Below are 19430 nucleotides of genomic sequence, written 5' to 3'. Positions count from 1 at the left end.
TATGCTCCCAAAAATAATAGAATGAAAACATTCATGAGTATAGACAGTCCTTCCTGTTAATTGAATTAACTAAATGGGCTAAAATGGATAGGAACAATGTGCATTTTATAACAACAAGTGTGAGCTGTAAGTTAATTAATATGAACTAATTTTTCATAGAGCAGAACTTTCTAACTTGCTTTGAGTAGGAGACTCATTGCCAATTACCATCTTTACAAATTAGAGAGTGAATGAAAAATTCTGAGAGGAAAAATAAAAGATACCATATCACAATATGTTCTCTGGTCACTTAATTTTTACAAGTATAGTTTAGCTTAATTGTTTAGGATAATACTTCACAACCCACTCTTTTGCCATCCTTCAACTCACCATCCTTTGGTCTGTGCTTCTCAGAGTCATAGCTAATAAGTTTTGTGCAGCTCCATCGGGCATTTTATCCAATTATTTAATGGACTAATTTGCATATGGCCATAAACTTCATCTTACTGTCGACATACCCTGTCCCAAGAAGTGGCAGGTTAGGACATGGAGCTACACAAATTTTGGTAGAGCAGGCACCACAGCTAGGAGACACAGGCCAGCTCTGCAGCTCCGCTGAATATATGCCTGGGTTGCCGAATGCATGGGTGTGATACATGATGCTGCCAGCAGCAGCGAGCAACCTGGCCGCAGCCAGCCCCACCTCTTCCTGCCCCTGCTCTGCCCCTGCCCCATTCTAACCCTTTCCCCCAAGCCCCCGCCTCTTTCTGGTTTCTGCCCCGTCTCCAGGTCGCTCGCTGCTGCCGACGCCAGGCCCTCGCTATTCCCCCAGTCCACCCTGGACCCTGTGTCCCCCTGAAGCGTGGGGCCCCCAAAGCACAGAGCCCCGGGCAGTTGCCCTGGTCTGTCCTGTGGACGGGACGGTTCTGCTTGGACCCTTTCTGGGCACCACCAAAAATTACACAAACCTGGCGCCCATGATTGATAGTTGTGATTTTTTTTTCATGTTAAATTTTGTTTAGTAGACTGCAATATCCTAACTGATGCTATGTTTTGTGTCCCTTTTGAGAAGCTGTGTAGTAAAAGGAATTTACAAAAAAAAAGTGTTTCTCTTATTTTGATTCTGGTATCATTAAGTATATTCAAAAATGTGTTGCATTCATACAGAAAATTGCTTTATGCATTTCTTGTATGTAGTGATCTCAAATCAAAGAATTTTACAAACACTGTGCAGTTGAGTTGATAGGTACTAACATCACAAATGGAATTTTGCAGTTGTGTTGTACCAGCACATTGTATATTGCACAACAAATATTTCTGACTCAGTGTTTATGGGTTATTCCCCTTTTTTTAAAAAAAAAAGGTGGAGGGAGGCGGAGGAGAGGAGACAAGTCAATGGAAAATAAATCCATCTGCTCCAAGGTGGATCGAAACTAACAGAACTCATTTCTTGTGGACTTGCTAACCCTATGCCTCAGTTCTCTAAAGCATTTAAACATGTGCAGAACTTTGCTAAAAGAGTGCTTTTCAGGATAAATACCCAGCCCCATATGTAAAGAAGTGCTTTAACTACTTTATCTGCCTTGAGTGTGTGCTTACACTCAGCTTCAGTGTTTGTTTCGTTTTTAAGCAGTGCAGTACCTAAAAGTAGACTTACATTGGACTTCCTTAGTCATATTTACCATTATAGAATTAAAAGAGTTACATTTCATTCTCATGAAATTTTTTTTTCTTTTAGAGCCATATTGGTTGGCGCAAAGAAGCAAAGAGATTACTTCTTGTGATGACAGATCAGACCTCTCATCTGGCCCTTGATAGTAAATTGGCCGGGATAGTAATTCCCAATGATGGAAATTGCCATCTGAAAGATAATGTGTATATCAAAGCTACAAGTATGGTAAGGTATATGTCATACACTCTTACCTTTGGGAAGCCAATGCATTGTCAAACTTAAAAATCAAGATTTTAAATTGGGACTAAACTGATGCTTCTACTTAAATTAGTAAAACATTAAGACCTGCCTTAGTAAGCAGGATGTGTAGGACCAAGAACAAGTGTGATGGAAGTAAAATTATTGATATCCTTTCTATCTGGTGTAAAATATTTCAGTAATCCATTTTGGTGGGGTCAGCAGTGTTCTGCAAAGCACAATATAGTAAGGTATTTTTAGGAGGTAAGTTACCATCTGATAGATCACCTGCCTCTGTTGTATAGAATGTAAAAGGGAAGGAGGGAAATTATCATTTTGTTGCATTACTCTGCACGAGAATATGTTAGCAATTTGCAGGAGTCTTGCATTATATGGTAGGGACTCCTTCTAGTAAATCAAACAGTGATGACAATGCTTTAAGGTCAGGGAGGATGCTTTGTGGCATTGAAGGGAGTAGAGGATAGGGCCTTGTAGAAATCAGGCAGGAAGGATGACGTATAATAGTAAGGAACTAATTCGATCTTGGCACACTAAAAGGAGTCTTGTGCCAGAGGGGTTTAAAGAGTTAGCAGAGATTTAGATACATCAGAATTCCACACGACATGACTTACTGTTTTATGTATTCATGCAAAAAATGCATCAAATACATTGGCATGCAATGATAACCTGTTTCTATTCAGCAGGCTTGTTTTAGCTTTCAAAAGTCTTCTTCAATAATGTATGAAAGATTCTATAGTTTTAGAAAGCAATTTTTCTCAGATTTGTAGGGTTTAGTGAAATTGCTTAATATTAGTTCAGTTGGGGGAATAGGAATCACTGCCTAACCTATACATTAGAATCATAGAATATCAGGGTTGGAAGAGACCTCAGGAGGTCATCTAGTCCAACCCCCTGCTCAAAGGACCAATCCCCAACTAAATCATCCCAGCCAGGGCTTTGTCAAGCCTGACCTTAAAAACTTCTAAGGAAGGAGATTCCACCACCTCCTTAGGTAACGCATTCCAGTGCTTCATCACCCTCCTAGTGAAAAAGTTTTTCCTAATATCCAACCTAAACCTCCCCCACTGCAACTTGAGCCCATTATTCCTTGTTTTGTCATCTGCTACCACTGAGAAAAGTCTAGATCCATCCTCTTTGGATCCCCCTTTCAGGTAGTTGAAAGCAGCTATTAAATCCCCCCTCATTCTTCTCTTCCGCAGACTAAACAATCCCAGTTCCCTCAGCCTCTCCTCATAAGTCATGTGTTCCAGTCCCCTAATCATTTTTGTTGCCCTCCGCTGGACATTTTCCAATTTTTCCACATCCTTCTTGTAGTGTGGGGCCCAAAACTGGACACAGTACTCCAGATGAGGCCTCACCAATGTCGAATAGAGGGGAACAATCACGTCCCTCGATCTGCTGGCAATGCCCCTACTTAATACATCCCAAAATGCCATTGGCCTTCTTGCCAACAAGGGCACACTGTTGACTCATATCTAGCATCTCATCCACTGTAACCCCTAGGTCCTTTTCTGCAGAACTGCTGCCGAGCCATTCGGTCCCTAGTCTGTAGCGGTGCATAGGATTCTTCCATCCTAAGTGCAGGGCTCTGCACTTGTCCTTGTTGAACCTCATCAGATTTCTTTTGGCCCAATCCTCTAATTTGTCTAGGTCCCTCTGTATCCTATCCCTACCCTCCAGCGTATCTACCTCTCCTCCCAGTTTAGTGTCATCTGCAAACTTGCTGAGGGTGCAATCCACACCATCCTCCAGATCATTTGTGAAGATATTGAACAAAACAGGCCCAAAGACCAACCCTTGGGGCACTCCACTTGATACCAGCTGTCAACTAGACATGGAGCCATTGATCACTACCCGTTGAGCCCAACAATCTAGCCAACTTTCTATCTACCTTATAGTCCATTCATCCAGCCCATACTTCTTTAACTTGCTGGCAAGAATACTGTGGGAGACCGTGTCAAAATCTTTGCTAAAGTCAAGGAACAACACGTCCACTGCTTTCCCTTCATCCACAGAGCCAGTTATCTCGTCATAGAAGACGATTAGATTAGTCAGGCATGACTTGCCCTTGGTGAATCCATGCTGACTCTTCCGGATCACTTTCCTCTCCTCTAAGTGCTTCAGAATTTCATTACAGTCAAATAAGCAGATACCGGAAATATTAAATGGCAGGTGGGTCTTTGGTTTATGCAGTGCCATTGCAACACAGCATCGTCCATGAGACAAACATTGCCAACAGGCAACTTTGCTGCCTCCAGGAGCTCACACTGTAAGACACGCATTTAGCTGCAGTGTAAGATAGCAGTAGTCCCCATTAACTCAGTAGGAACGCCATCTGTATATGCCAGGGCTGATTTTGATCCCAAAAGCACAGTGTACGCAGGAATGGCACAATAGAGCTAACAGTGCGTATGTACAAAAGCAGTAGAATACCTTCCAGAACAGCCACTTTGTGTTGTGTGACCATTGAAGCTGAAATGCTTCTCGGAACAAGTGGGTGTTTAGAAGCTTGGCAGACTGACTGCAAGGCTGTTTGGATTTCAGATTATCTAATGTCCTTTCGTTAATTTACTCCTTCTGTCACCTTTTGTATATTTCCCCTTGCTTATCAGGCTTGTTTATTCCCCTTCGGCTAGCCTGTTTGGTTTCAGTATTGTTATACTGCTCCAATGATGTAAACAACTATTCCATTTAATCTGTTTCATGAAAGTAATCCACAGGCATCCCTTCATCAGAACAGAAGACTATATACTTGTGAGTTATAGTATCTTTTCAGTTCCACTCGTGTGTGACCCCTTTTACTTCAGAGGAGTTGCACTACTATAACAGAGGAGAATTTGGCTCTGTATATTAAACAATTGCTTTAAATATAGATCTTTTCTCTGGTGCCAAAGACTCTTCTGATGTTCTAGATAGTCCATCTGTTACAAAGCAAGTTCATTGTTTTCTGTGATTGTCAAGAATTTAACTGATAATTCAGTTTACAGCTGGAAACACCAGTATAAAACAAAACAAAAAATGAGCTTCTTTATTAAGCCAGGATGGCTGCTGATTGCAGAAAGAGTTTTAAATGATCTTTCTGAACTAAAGGCTTTTGTGGTCATACTCTTCTGTGGATGGATACTTCCAAATGGGGTCAAGCCTTGCCCTGAGTTTTTGTGACAGAGATTTTGTGGAACAGGCAGTAGGTTTAGCCTCCCAAACCAAGTCATCCATGGATTTCCCCCAGTGAAGCATGTTTTGATACAACTGTTCTGCTGACCCTCTTTCCAGTTTTGCCATTGGCTGATGCATGCAGACATGTAGGAAGATGTGTAGCAGCAAACATGGGAAAGAGTTTCTCTGCACTCTGGATCTTTCACGATTTCAGACTTTTTGGAATAAATGTGATACAGCAGCATAATGCTTATCCATGCAGGGCTGCTGTGCAGTTTCCTACACAAATTGTTGCTGTGTTTTTCTCCATACAGAGTACATGGCATGTCTGGTGGTCCCTGCCAGCCTGATCTTACAGATGGAAAAGATTTAGTACAGCGGTTCTCAAACTGTGGGTTGGGACTCTGTTTTAAAGGGGTTGCCAGGGCTGGCGTTAGACTTGCTGGGGCCCAGGGCTGAAGCTGAAGCCCGAGCCCCACCCCCCGGGGCCAAAGCCAAAGCCCTAGGACTTCATTCCTGGGCAGCGAGGCCCAGATTACAGGCCTCCCACCTGCGTCTGAAACCTTTGGGCTTCAGCTTCACCCCCTACCCAGGGCAGGCTTTGGCTTTGGTTTCTCCTCCATCCCCTTCCCGCCTGGGGCGGCGGGGCTCAAGCGATCTCAGGCTTCGGTCCCCTCTCCTGGGGCCGTGTAGTAACTTTTGTTGTCAGAAGGGGGTTGCGGTGCAATGAAGTTTGAGAACTGCTGATCTAGTAGATCATTAGGTTCTCATTTGTGCACTACAGACTGCTTCCTTGCCCTTTTAATAAATCAAATTTGTTGTGGCTTCTTCTAAGCATGCCCAGTAAGGTGTTGGGAGAGATAGAGATTGATGCTGTTTATTGCTTATAGAACACCTGAACAGACTGATTGGTTAGGTGATTCTGATTTTCTAATTACTGTAGGAATAGGGTTGTCAGATCTTGTCTACCCTGTTTTTGATGGAGGTTTCCTTTTATTCTGCCTTTAATTAAGGGACTCACTTTTTAATAAGATATTTTAAAATCTGGTGGAAAAGTCCTCCTCACCATTGATTAAGTTTTACTTTCTTCATACCTTTGATAATCCTACTTATCCTCTAGTCACCTAGAGACCCTTCCAAGAAAAACAGACACAGACCTGACTTTCTAATAAAACAAGCAAAAACAAAAAAGAAAACTTCTGCATTGGTGTAGAAAGAAGGCATGACTGTTTTTCCTCTTTGAAAATACATCCTACAAAAGAAAAAGCACTCACACCTATTTGTGTTTTGGTTTTATTTTTCTCCCTTATAGATCACTTTCCAACAATATTTTTTACAAAGTAGAGGAGCCATTTGCCATCAGGCTGTATTCCTACTAGCCTCTAGAAATAAACTAGGGAATAATAGAAGAAAGAGTAATTGGTGTGTTCTGTTTTCACTTAGCTGTGCCACTTAAGAGGATTCTGCCTTATTTACATACAAATACTTGCCTTTAAGACAGAAATTGTTTCCAGTTTGCCACTTTTTTCCTTGCTTCTTTCTGGTCTTTAAAGGTCCCCATGAGTGATGGGAGGAAAGGAGACTCTTTCCTTTTTTGATTAGAAATGTCCTTGTTTCACTCCCTCACCTCCTCCCCTGAAATATTTAATATCTCTGATAATTATTTTCTAAATTCAAGAAAACAGTAGGTTCGAGTAGGAAAAGAGCAATGATGTAACTAAAACTAGACAGGCTGTCTCAAAATGGAGTACATTTTCTTGGCTAGTAGAGAGAAAAGATAAGATAAAATACATAAAACATAGTAAGATTCTTACAGGAAGCAAAATGGGGTCAATGACTAATCCTGTTGCCAGCTGTGCCTTGTTATGATATTGTAATATGTTTGTAATATAATAGAAAATTAGCGCTCTCTGGAATTTTCTGTTGACAAATTTTACTTCGGCCTTATTTTTTTAAAATAAGAAACACGTTTTCAAACTCATCTAAAATGATATTTTAATACGTGATATAACAAATTCAGACATTACAATGAGTTAAAATGAAAATATAGGTAGCCTGTAGTTGCACTTATAAATTAACTAGCTGAGGCATAGACTTGAGACCCAATCCTACAAACTGTTACATGCATAAGACTTCAGTGAGCCCCATCTAAGTAAGAGTTTGTGTCATCAGGCCTAAGAGCCCAGTCCTACTCCCACAGAACTCGTTAAGAGCTTTTGCCATTGATTTTAGATTTGCCTCTGGCTGACTTTGCTTGAATGTTTGTTCCTGCAGTTTGACTACTGGGCTGGGCCTCACCATCTCGGAAATAGAGCTGAGTGAATAACTGATTTTTTAGTTCAGTGGTCAAACCAAAAAATCTGGAAAAAAATTGGTTTATTTCAAACCACAATTGATTTTTTTATTTCCCCCTGCATCCCCCAACTGGAAAAATTTCAGTTTTGGTTCAAAACTGTTTTGATTCTTTCAAAATTGTTTTCCTCCTCTTTTTTTAAAAATTTATTTATTTTTTTATTCAGCCAAAACTGAATTCAACCCAAATTCATAAACTGCATTTTACCAGCTGTACTAAGCCTTGTCTACACTAGAACATTTTGGTGTTGCAACTCTATAAAAAGCACCTTGCATCCATTCACACAATTCCTCTCCTTTGGTGAATGGGCTTTCAGTCTGCTGTTATGACTGCACTTGATCTGAGTAAAGCTAAGCACTGTTTCACCCAACATGTTTTGCTGCTGTGCTAGTATAAACAGGAGCTGTTGCAGCTGCAATCGTACAGTTGGTCTTCCCATTGATATCCCATAGTGATCCTAATAAATGACATCTCCACAACTTCCTCCCCTTCCCCTGATCCGTACAGGCCAACGGTACTGGTTGGGTTGTCCCATCTTATAAAGGCACAGAGACCTATTATAAGTAGACTTTATTTCAGTTTTCTCATTAGTTTTTCTACAGTAGTCTATACAGGAGGAGTTTTGTGGAAATGCCACATAGGGCTACCAAAATAACTTTTATTCCAAAGTTTGCTACAAAGAGGTGCAAAAGGGTCATTTTCCCTTGTTAGATCTGATTTCCTTGCAGGACTTTGATCTAGCCAGTGTGTGTCTGCCTGAGTGGTGGGCCCCCAAGGGTGTTGCTAAGTCAGTCCAGGGTGGGTGGGAGCGATGTGAATAGGAAGAAAGCCGTGGTCGGGATGGGTTCTATAACTCCTGTTACCTTACTCCAGCAATGGTGGGTAAGGTGCATCCTCCTGCACTTGGATTATAAGCTTCCTCCCTTCCCTCCCTGCCACAAGTGAAAGTAGCTGCTTATTGGCACTAGCGCAGCTATTCTCTGCTTCCATGACCACCTCATTTGTCAATAACAGGCATGTGCCCTTACGGAAACACCACCAAATACCACAAGCTCTATGTCCTTACCACTTTCATCATCCTGAGTAGTATGTCGTCTTCAGGTAACAAGGGGAGCAAACAGAAGAAGGGAAACAAACAATGAAAAAGAAGCTGAAAAATGAGACAAGATATGGGTAGTGTCAGGAGAAAACAGGCATAGAAAAATACAAGAGAGGTGTGGGGGAGGAAGGTTAATAGGCAACAACTGTGGTACCAGTGCCCATAAAGCAATACCATGGAAGATGGTGTCTCTATCAAAAGGTTGAGAAGCATTGAACTAAGTCCTGATTAATTTCCCTGTACTTTACCATGAATCATATGTGTTTAATTTAATTTTTGTTAAGTATTCAAAGATTGGAATAACTCCCAAGTATGTTTATTTTACTGCTCAGAGACCACAGAATATGATTAACATGGGTTTTGTCTACCAAAACTGAAGTCTTTTATAGTTCATTATATTTTTCAGGAGCATCCATCGCTTGGGCAACTTTCTGAAAAACTGATAGACAACAACATCAATGTTATCTTTGCAGTTCAAGGAAACCAGTTTCACTGGTATAAGGTGTGATAAAAGTCATAATTGCAATTGATTTATTTTTAAAAAGTGCAGTCTTAAGATTATAAATGTGAATAAATTATTGCATTTTTCATAGGATCTTTTGCCTCTGTTGCCTGGTACTGTCGCAAGACAAATAGAATCACAAGCAGCTAATCTCAATGATTTGGTGGTAGAAGCCTATCAGGTGTGTTTCCCGTGAAGATTTTGTATTGTTTTTTTTTCTTGTTTGTGCAGTTTTCTTACATATAATAAACTACAGCCTAAGGCTGAGATTTTCAAAAGTGCCTAGGGCAGTTAGGTGCCCAACTCCTATTGAAAGTCCATAGGAGTTGAGTGCCTGGCTCCTTTGAAATTCCTAGCATGAGGTCCGTATCTGGTGAACATTGTAAGTGACCTATTCCTCTGATGGTTAGAATGGGTTCTCAGTTTATTGGTGCCTTAATTGCTCCTGACTGTCCCAAGGAATCCTTTGCACTGGTTGTCATGCTACTTCCTAGGAAGTGGTTTGTGGGTTTAGGTGCATTTTCTGTGTCTCCGCCTTCCTTAACTTTTTTCTGTCACTTCTGCCTTTTCTAATTTTTTTCCTTTTTGGTCTCTCTTTTTTTCTCCCTCTTAGTTCTATATTCTATCTCTGTTCCCTCCTTTATCCTCTTACTTTTTACCCATTCTGTTTTCCTATACATATGCTTTCTTTTTTAGCTGTTTTTCCCAAAACCAATATTACATAAAGGCTAAGAAATGTAATACAAAACTATAGATATTGCATCTGCGATATGGCTGTATATTACAACATTTTTTTACTTGTAGGAGTTGGGGGTGTCTTATTTACTGATGTCCACTTGTGATATAGTCTTAAAGTAGGTTTTGCCATAGCAGGATAACTATGTTAAAATTGGACTTGCAAGGAGATCTCAGAGCATTTGACATCTTTTGTGTAAGGAAAAAGTTTTACAAACCATTGTCTTTTGAGGTCTGAGGATTATCAAGGCATACCAAATAAGTCACTAAAGTATGTCACTGCACATTTAACTTGCAGTGCTGTTAAAGGCAAACACTATGAAATAGCCAAAGACAGACAAAATAGCGGGAGTTGAATTGATACAAATCAGTTTTTCAGTGAATTTAATCTGTGTTGTGTCTTCTCTGATCATGTTAATTTTGAAAGGTGATTTCCAGAAAACTTCCAAGGTTTGTGCTAAGCATCATTTGGTTAAGGCCACTGGCCTCTTTAGCATTCCATAGTATCAGTAGATTATTTCTTGCTACATCGTTTCTGACCAGTAACATGGCACATTTGTGTTAGTCATCAAATATCCTACCTCAATTTTTAGAAGATACCCCTGGACATAATGAGAAGAAATGAAAATTTCACAATGTAACCTTTTTGTTTTATCGAAGATTATTCAGGTCTTTCCTGCTCCATCCACCCACTCTCTCATCCTGTTTTTTACTTCTCAAATATCCATTATTTCTTTTCTTCCTTCCCTCCTCCCTTCCTTGTGGGTTTGGTACTTTCAGTTTTTAAAATGGTTCTAGCATGTGTGCTGCACAAATACATTGTGAACTGGCCTTGGATGTTTTGCCTTCCTGAAATCAAATGTGTTAATATAAGAAAATAAATGTAGTTGTTAATGTTAGATAGTGGGCGTTTTGCACTTGTGTTCTAAGCAGGGAAATCTATTGGCTTATATATGGAAAACACTGCCTGAAAATCCTTGGCTAAAAAACGATAGATGAGTCACTAATTTTCAGAGGTCAAAAAACATGTTTTCAGATTCATGTAATTTATCTTCCTTTTATAACAGCGAAAATGTCCAATTAAATATTTAAAACCCACTAAAATAGGGGAAAGTATACATATCACTTTTGTACAGATAGTAGTAGCTTTTAGCAATCAGTTTTAATAAATCTGTAATAAGCCAAATAGAAGAAATATTCCCTCTAAAATGAACAGGTGGACTCATTGCACAGTAGTGCAGTTTTTGATTGTGTTGGGTTTTTGTTTCATATGACTGTAGTACTCAAATGCCCCAATCAGGATTGGCTAGTTGCCTGCTTAATACCATCTGTCCTGAATAAATCAGTTAGTATAATCCAGTAGCTTTTAGAATAACCTGAGGCTTGTCCTGAGAAAATTTTCCTAAGCAGATGCAAAATGTCATAAGAGGAAACTGTCAAGCTAATTTGGAACCCTTCCTGCTAGATAACAATAGATGCATACTTGCTCTTTTATTTAAAGAGTGCTGTTAAGACAGCATTGTCACTGCAATAACCAGTTTTTGTTACACACAGTCATTAGAATAGGTTTTTCAATGGTCATAAATACACAGTCACAAAAGTATGTAAAAATAGCAGGAAACTTGAATGTGGATACCCTAATCTTCTTCTTCGAGTGCTTGCTTATGTCTAGTTCAATATAGTTGTGCGTATGTCACGTGCACGGTCGCTGGAAGTTTTCCCCCTGGTCGTAGCCATCAGGTCGATTCTGGTACCCCCTGGAGTGGTGCCTTCATGGTGTGGTATATAGGCACCTGCTGACCCACCACTTCCAGCGACCCTCATGGATGGGAAGAAGGAACTGAGGAACACTCTCCTTCTCTTGCTCTGCATGCAAATACTCCTTAGTGGTTTCCTGTAAAATAGAGTGTAAATAGTTCAATTAGTTGGTAGTTAGCAAATAGTTAGATAAGATAGGGTATTTGTAAGCTCCTGCACCAAGGTGCTTACCACCAGGGTCCCGGGGCAAGCCTTGGTCTCAGAGCTTCAAATAGTGTGCAAAATGCCACAAGCCCATGCTGGTAAGCAACCCACATGACAGCTGCCTGAAGTGCCTGGGAGAGAGCCACATTCAGGAAAAATGCCGACTCTGTAAGAACATTAAGCCCCGGACTAAGAAGAAGAGAGACAATAGACTAAAATTTCTTTTAATGGAGGCAGCACTTTGCATCAAAACCCTCATTTAGAGAGGCTCAGTGAGACCCGGGATGCCTGGCACTGGTTATGTGGCACCCATACAGTTCCCCGACTGCCAAGAAGTCAACCCTAGCTTGTTGGCACTGCTCCCCATCACCAGTGCAGAAGAAAAGGACAAAGAAGTCAGACCGGGGACAATTCAATCTGAGAAAAGCCACAGAGAGAGTGAGACCTGTGTTGGGCCACTCTTACATGGGCAGCAACCAGCCTGCACCATTGACTTCAGCCGCGGGAAGGGACCTGTTGAGTCCGGTGCGCGTGGGCTCCCCACCTAGGGTAAGCCAGAGGTGACTCAACCCTAGAGACATATGAGGCAGTGAGAGACCTTCTGTCCCTTCCAGCAGCTCCTCTAAGCCAAGGCCCATCGGTGGCAGCCCAAGTACTGTAGGAACCTGTCCCACAGAGGCAAGGGCTTGTCTTGGGCAAGCCGACAATAATGGTGAAGCACTGCCCGGCATCTCACTCCTTCTCTAGTAGCTCCACTCCTCGCCGATTGCAGCCCCAGTGCCGGTTGCAATTCCGACACCCGGTCACGACCCTGGCACTGCTGCCCATTGAGGCGCTGATCACATTCCTGGAGCAAATCACCATTGAGGCACCGCTCCTCAACGCGGTTCAACTGTGGTTGATGGGTAGAGCACCGCCATGATCACTCAGGAGCGGGTCCTTGGGCTCCAAAGTTGCAGGCAGGGTCTTATACCTCGCGACACAGCAGACATCAGGCGGACCTTGGGCATCCTGTGCTGGTGACCCAGGGGTTGGCACAAGCAACATGGCCACCTGCCCAGTGGCAGCTGCCACTACATTGGCCAATGTGGACTCCATGGGCAGCGCAAACCTACCAAGCCTCCCACATGGGTCGGTCCCACTTGGTGCCCTCAGAGGTGAGGGTACCTCCACCTTCCCCTTTGGAGAGGGGTTCAGTTCTGGGGGCAGAAATGGAGGAGGCCTAGGACACCCCCACAAGGGACCCACCAGCCATGGAGGACATGCAGTCCCAGATGACATTCCAAGCCTCCTCATCATCTTCTCCCACAAGGCAGTGGCAGGTATGTCCATAACACCCACGCAAGTTGATTACAGGGCCCATCAAGAGCTCTCGTATCGAGTGGTTCAGAACCTGAATGTACAAGTGAAGGAGATAGAGGAATTTGCTCTGGCCTTGGTGGACATATTGACATCCTCAGGTCCAGCTCGAGTGGCTCTACCTTTAAACGATGCCATTTTACAGCAAGGCAAACCCCTGCATCTCTCCAACCCACGGCTAAGAGAGTGGAACGAAAGTACTTTGTTCCCCTGAAGGGGTATGAGTACCTATATACTCATCCCCCGCTGGGTTCCCTAGTTGTGGCTGCTGCAAACAAGCAGGAAAGACAGGGACAGCAAGAATCCTCGCCTACGGCAAAGGAGGCCAGGAAACTAAACCTGTTGGGGAGAAAGTTCTACTCTACACAGGGCCTCCAACTGAGGATCTTGAACCACCAGGTCCTCGTAAGTTGTTATGACTTTAATTCATAGTCTGCCATGTTAAAGAGCTCTTACCGACAGAGTCTAGAGCAGAGTTCGCAGCTTTGATGGAGGAAGGCAAGCTGTAGCCCAGGCATCCATCCAGGCGGCCTTGATCCTGCAGATGCGGCAGCCCACACCACAGCCACAGTTGTAGTAATGAGACTGAGCTCTTGGCTCCAGTCCTCTGGACTCCCTCATGAGATCCAGAAAACAATTCAGGACCTGATGTTTGAGGGAAATTCTCTCTTTTCAGATTAAATGGATGCCCGTATTCATAATCTGAAGGATTCCAGGGCCACTCTGACGTCGTTAGGACTTCACACACCAGCCCCGGCTCATAAACTTTATAAGCCCCAACCTATGGGCTGATTCTACCAGCCTCATCAACTGCAGAGGCAGGACTTTGGTCGGTAGAGGAACAAGGGCTTTCGGAGGAGGCATACACCTCACGCCCCTTCAACATCCACGTCTATGCCCTCAAAACAACCGGCGGGGTCTAAGCAGTCATTTTGTGGGTCCGCCCAAGGATGGCACACCAGACCAAAGCCTGGATCTTACCTCTATGTTTGTGGCCCATTTGTCCCATTTTTACTGTGCCTGGATCAACATCACTTCAGACCATTAGGTGCTCCACACGGTAGAAGTGGGATATACCCTGCAGTTCATTTCTTCCCCTCCTTCCCACCCTCCCTCCCTGTCCCTCTTCAGGGACCCTGAGACTTCTGGCCCATGAAGTATAGTTGTTCCTAAGGGTGGGAGCCGTGGAAGTCATTTCTGTGGGGTTAAGAGACAAAGGGTTTTACTCACACTACTTCCTGATCCCGAAGGTCAACAGGGATCTCAGACCCATCCTAGACCTGCAGAACCTCAACAAGTTTATGAAGAAGTTGAAGTTCAGTATGGTCTTCCTAGCCTCTAATATTCCTTCCCTAAGATTCAGCTACCCTGTCGGCAGCTCCACAAGTATTCACAAAGTGCATGGCAGTGGTGGTGGCCTTTCTCAGGAGGCAAGGAGTGCAGGTCTTACCTGGCTGATCAAAAGTTGGTTGAGAGATGTGCTAGAAGAGCATATGAACCTCTTACAGTCCACTTTCAGGAACCTGGGGCTTCTGATAAACGAGCACAAGTCGATTTTCTCTCCTATTCAAAGGACAGAGTTCATAGGAGCGGTTCTCAACTCAAACCAGGCCAGAGCCTCCTGCCAGAGAACTGCCTCAAGGCCATCCAAGAGATCATAAATAGTCTGAAGTCCTTTACCATCACCTGCCTGAGGCTCCTGGGACATATGGCCTCTTGTACCTACGTGGTGCAGCATGCACAGCTCAGACTGCAGCCTCTCCAAGCATGGGTGGCATTGGGTAACCAGGCCATCACCCATTGGACGAGGTGATCACTCTTCCCTCAGCAGGAATGCTCACTCTCCAGTGGTGACTGGACTGAGACACAGTGTGTGCCAGTATCTCCTTCACAAGGCCCACCCCTTCAATGTTGCTGGTCACCAACAGTTCGGACATGGGATGGGAAGCTCACTTGGGGAGTCCCCCTCAGGACTCAGGGCCTCTGGACGCCAGAGGAATTAGCCCTACATATCAATGTCAGGGAATTAAGAGCAGTGCACCCAGCCTGTCAGGCATTCTGTCACAACGTACATGGCAAATGCGTGCCACAACCACAATGTTTTATATAAATAAACAAGGGGGTGGGCTCGCTCTTTTCCCCCATGGCAGGAAGCGCTGAGGCTATGGGAGTACTGCATAGTCAATTCCATTCCCCTGGAAGCCTCCTGTCTACCAGACACTCAGAACAGGCTGGCAGACCACCTGACAGATCCTTCACCAATCATCACGAGTGGTCCGTCTGACCAGACATCTTGAATGCAGTTTTCCAGAGGTCTGGGTTTCCCCAGGTGGAACTGTTTGCAACCAGATTTAACAGGAAATGCCTCCAGTTCTGTTCATACCTGGGGCACAGCTCAGGCTCACTCTTGAATACCCTTCTCCTTCCCTGGAGAGGGAAGTTTCTCTACGCCTTTCCTCCCACACTGCTCATCAATAGGGTGTTGCTCAAGGTAAGGAGGGACAAAGGTGCACATAATCCTTATAGCACCGGCATACCAGTCAGTCTTCTGGTGCTGCTGGACTTGATTGCCCAGGAGCACAGATGTATGCTCCACCCAAACCTGGAGTCCCCTACACTTGAAGACCTGGAAGCTCCATGGCTGAGTGAGGCAGAACAGGACTGCTTGGCACTGGTGCGAGCTGTCCTTATGGGTATCAGAAAGCAGTCAACTAGAGTGGCCTATTTGGCTACGTGGAATAGGTTTATGCTGTGGTCACTGAAGAGAAAGATCCTACCTTTGGAGGCCCCACTGCCCGTTATCCTGGACTACCCATTCTACTTGAAGAAGGAAGGTCTTGCGGTATCGTCCATCAGGGTTCACTTAGCTGCAATCTCGGCCCCAGCGGTGAATGGCTGGTTGGTATTTTCAAACCTGATCTGTGCCCAATACTTGAAGGTATTAGAGCATTTGTATCCACAAGTGTGCCAGCCTCTGCCTCCTTCCGACCTCATCCTGGTAGTGTCAAGACTGACAGGGCCACCGTTCGAGCCAATGGCAACATGCCCTTGCTCTACTTGTCCTGTAAGACAGTCTTCATGGTAGCCATTATTTTGGCCAGAAGAGTCTCAGAAAACTGAGCCCTCACCTCTGAACCACTGTATACAGTTTTCTTCAAGGACAAGGTCCAACTTTGACCACATCCGTCCTTCTTTCCGAAAGTGGTCTCTTATTTTCACAGTAACCAGGACATTTTTCTTCCCATATTCTATCCCAAGCCTCATGCTAATAGGCCTGAGCAGAGGTTACGGTCTCTGGACGTTAGATGCGCACCTTTTTACATAGAAAGGACCAAGCCATTCCAGAAGACCACTCAGCTTTTTGTCGCTATTGCAGAGAGGATAAAGGGGAATCCTTGCTCGACACAGAGAATCTCCTCTTGGATCACATCCTGCATCCGCACGTGCTACGATGTAGCTTAAGTGTCACCTCCACTCTTGCCACAATTCCGAATAAAGAATCCACACTCCACAAGATCCCAAGCCTCTTCAGCAGCATTTGTGGCTCGAGTCCCGATCCTGGATATCTGCAGGGCGGTGACCTGATCTTCTGTCTACACATTCACCTCGCACTATGCCATCACTCAACAGGTCAGAAATTCTGCAGCTTTTGGAACAGCAGTCCTCCAGTCTGTGTCTCAGCGAAACTCCGATCCCACCACCTGACTGATTGCTTGGGAATCACCTATATTGGAATGGATGTGAGCAAGCAATCAAAGAAGAAAAAATGGTCACTAACTTTTCTGTAACTGTTCTTTGAGATGTGTTGCTCGTGACCATTCCACAACCCACCCACCTACCCCTCTGTTGGAGTTGTCAGCAAGAAGGAACTGAGGAGGCGGCAAACCAGCAGGTGAATATATACTGCGCCATGAAGGCGCCACTCCAAGGGGCATCATAGTCAACCTGATGGATACCACTAGGGGAAAAACTTCTGGCGATGGTGCATCCGACGCACGCACACCTATATTGGAATGGGCATCAGCAACACATCCTGAAGAACAATAACCTTACGGAAAGGTTAGTAGCCGTTTTTTCTTTTTCAGGATTACTAGTTAACTGATTGTATGTATTTGGAATATAATTGGGCCTTTATATGGAAAACAATGCTTTAATTCATTCCATTATTCGAACAGACAAGATTTTTTCATTTCAGTTAAATCCACTCAGTCAAGCATGGTCATGTTTTAGATGCTAATGCATATTACATGTTGAAATGCAATGTAATTAAAAATTGTTTTTCATTACAGAAACTAATCTCTGAAGTGAAAATTCAGGTGGATAACCAGATCCAAGATCTACACTTTAATGTAACTGCAATCTGTCCTGATGGAAGTAGAAAAACAGGCATGGAAGGATGCAAAAATGTGGCTTATAATGAAGAAGTATGTTGAGTTTCTCAATTGCAAAGGAATTGAGCCATGTATTATATGTTTCTTAGTTGTATGGTATCTTCTAGAGCTTTTTTAAGACCAAAAGTAGATTTCTGTGTTCTTGATTATCAACTCTCCAAATTCACCTTGGCATTATTTCTCCTGAACCTTATTTAAAACCAAAAGCTAATGTTTGTTCTCACTGATCTCCTGGAGATGAGGTTCAAAGCATTGTTGTCAACAATCTAAATAATATTGATGAGGATCATTCCCCACAGCCCACCATTGAATGTGCTCATGTTTTATATGAAAGGTCTCTTCAGCTGAAGAGCCTTAAAGGTATGTAAGGAGAAGAGAAGAGTCATTAGAGGCAGATTGACAACTGCTTGGCCATGGCTTGGGGCATTTTTTTTCTGCTTCTTTGCTTAAAAATTGTGTTTTCTACACATGCCCAGAGATCCTGGTAATTGGTTATATTGTGTAAATCAGATTAAAGGGTCAATTTATGTCCATCTGGAGCATTGTCCTCTAGTGGATGTAATTGGTTCTATTTGTGCGTGCATTTATATCTTTATTCCATTGCTTAAATTGGCAAAGCAATTTATTTAATTCATTAAAAAGAGGTCTGTGCTTTTTGGAGTGTAAGTTCAAGGAGTTCTATTCCTCTTACCAGGTTTATGTAGCTTAGCTAACGTCACTCATGTCTATGTATGTATGCAGTCACAAATCAGTGGATTTGCTCTGTGAAATTTAGAAATTACACCATGGTTTATGCTTTTGTAGATTTTGTTTGCATGACTAGTTCCAGATCGGCTTGCTAGTTTTTTCCTTTAAGCTCAGCTACAGTGTTCCCACCTATGCTTGCTATAGGTAGTATCATTGTAATTAGTTCTGTTGTCTAATGAACAGAAAAACAAATCATAGAATCATAGAATCATAGAATATCAGGGTTGGAAGGGACCCCAGAAGGTCATCTAGTCCAACCCCCTGCTCAAAGCAGGACCAATTCCCAGTTAAATGTTTATCTGTTTCCTTTTAATAAAAAAAAAAAAAAAAAAGATAGCAAATGTGGTCCAAAACTAGCAGCAGCTGAAAATCAGCCTTCTTCAAGAGGTTAACTTCTTAACAGTAAATCTTCCTTTCAGTATTTGTTTACTCAGAGAATGCTTTTCCTTCATTCTCACATTCCTTTCATTGCACAATCCTCCTTCCTTTCTCCTCCTACCAAAACACAAAACTTTGGAAGATTCTGTGACCTCTTCAAGGTATAAGCACTTCAGCTAGTCTTTCTAGTAAGGCCTGTCATAATGTTTGGTGGTCTTCATACTGTGTCCTAAAAGCATGATACTCTTTTAAATGTTGTACAGTGGTGACCCAGGAGTTTAGGATCATGCATCAAGAAAACACGGGAGAAAGACAATATACCATGTCCTGCTGCTTGGAGGCACAGCCTTTCTCCTCTGTTACCCATATACAAATCAGGTCTGAGGCTTTTTTCAGTCTGGTCCCAAGATAGAGGTAACTGCCAAACAAAGGCTGGCTTTCTTTAGCTGGGGGTCAGAGAGGTGTGGGGGAGAGAAGAAAAGGAGAAATAAGCAGTTTTAGTTTCTTGTACTTAGTCCAATTTCTTGTGTAATATAATAGTCAGTTTCTTATTTTCTGTATCTGGGCTTTGATTTAGAAGTCTGTAGACCTAGTTACCTCCTTAGACTGGAGAAGAGTAAAGTAAAACATTTCCTTCTTCCCTAATTCTTTTACCACCCCTTCTTTCTGTTTATATTCCTGCTCTGATGAACACAGGTGGGAGCTTTCCCTTTCCAATCAGCAGGCTGAGCAGCTTTTCAAAAGAGGCCCCCATGCCTGATTGCCTTCATAGGCAGTACCCTACCAATGGAAAAGACAATGGAAATGTCAAGGTTTTAATACTCGGTTGACCCAACCCA

General features: G+C 43.1%; 1 protein-coding gene across 8 annotated transcripts in view; it reads left to right on the top strand.

Annotated features, from left to right (window-relative positions):
- The window catches only part of ITGB8 (integrin subunit beta 8), a 75236-nt gene that overhangs the window by 37265 nt on the left and 18541 nt on the right, over positions 1–19430 (top strand). For 7 of the 8 annotated variants that reach the window (XR_012157535.1, XM_073333765.2, XM_073333766.2 and 4 more), the window contains exons 6-9: positions 1718–1876; positions 8924–9019; positions 9111–9200; positions 17365–17499. Coding sequence is in view for 7 of the 8 variants with exons in the window: in XM_073333765.2 (XP_073189866.1) it covers positions 1718–1876; positions 8924–9019; positions 9111–9200; positions 17365–17499 (480 nt within the window). In the remaining variant the exon portion in view is untranslated. The remainder of the gene's footprint in view (positions 1–1717; positions 1877–8923; positions 9020–9110; positions 9201–17364; positions 17500–19430) is intronic. The other variant, XM_073333767.2, reaches the window with a different exon arrangement.

Source organism: Lepidochelys kempii, chromosome 2 (assembly GCF_965140285.1).
Source record: "Lepidochelys kempii isolate rLepKem1 chromosome 2, rLepKem1.hap1, whole genome shotgun sequence".
NCBI classification, from domain to species: Eukaryota; Metazoa; Chordata; order Testudines; family Cheloniidae; genus Lepidochelys; species Lepidochelys kempii.
This window is presented reverse-complemented; position numbering and strand designations above follow the sequence as displayed.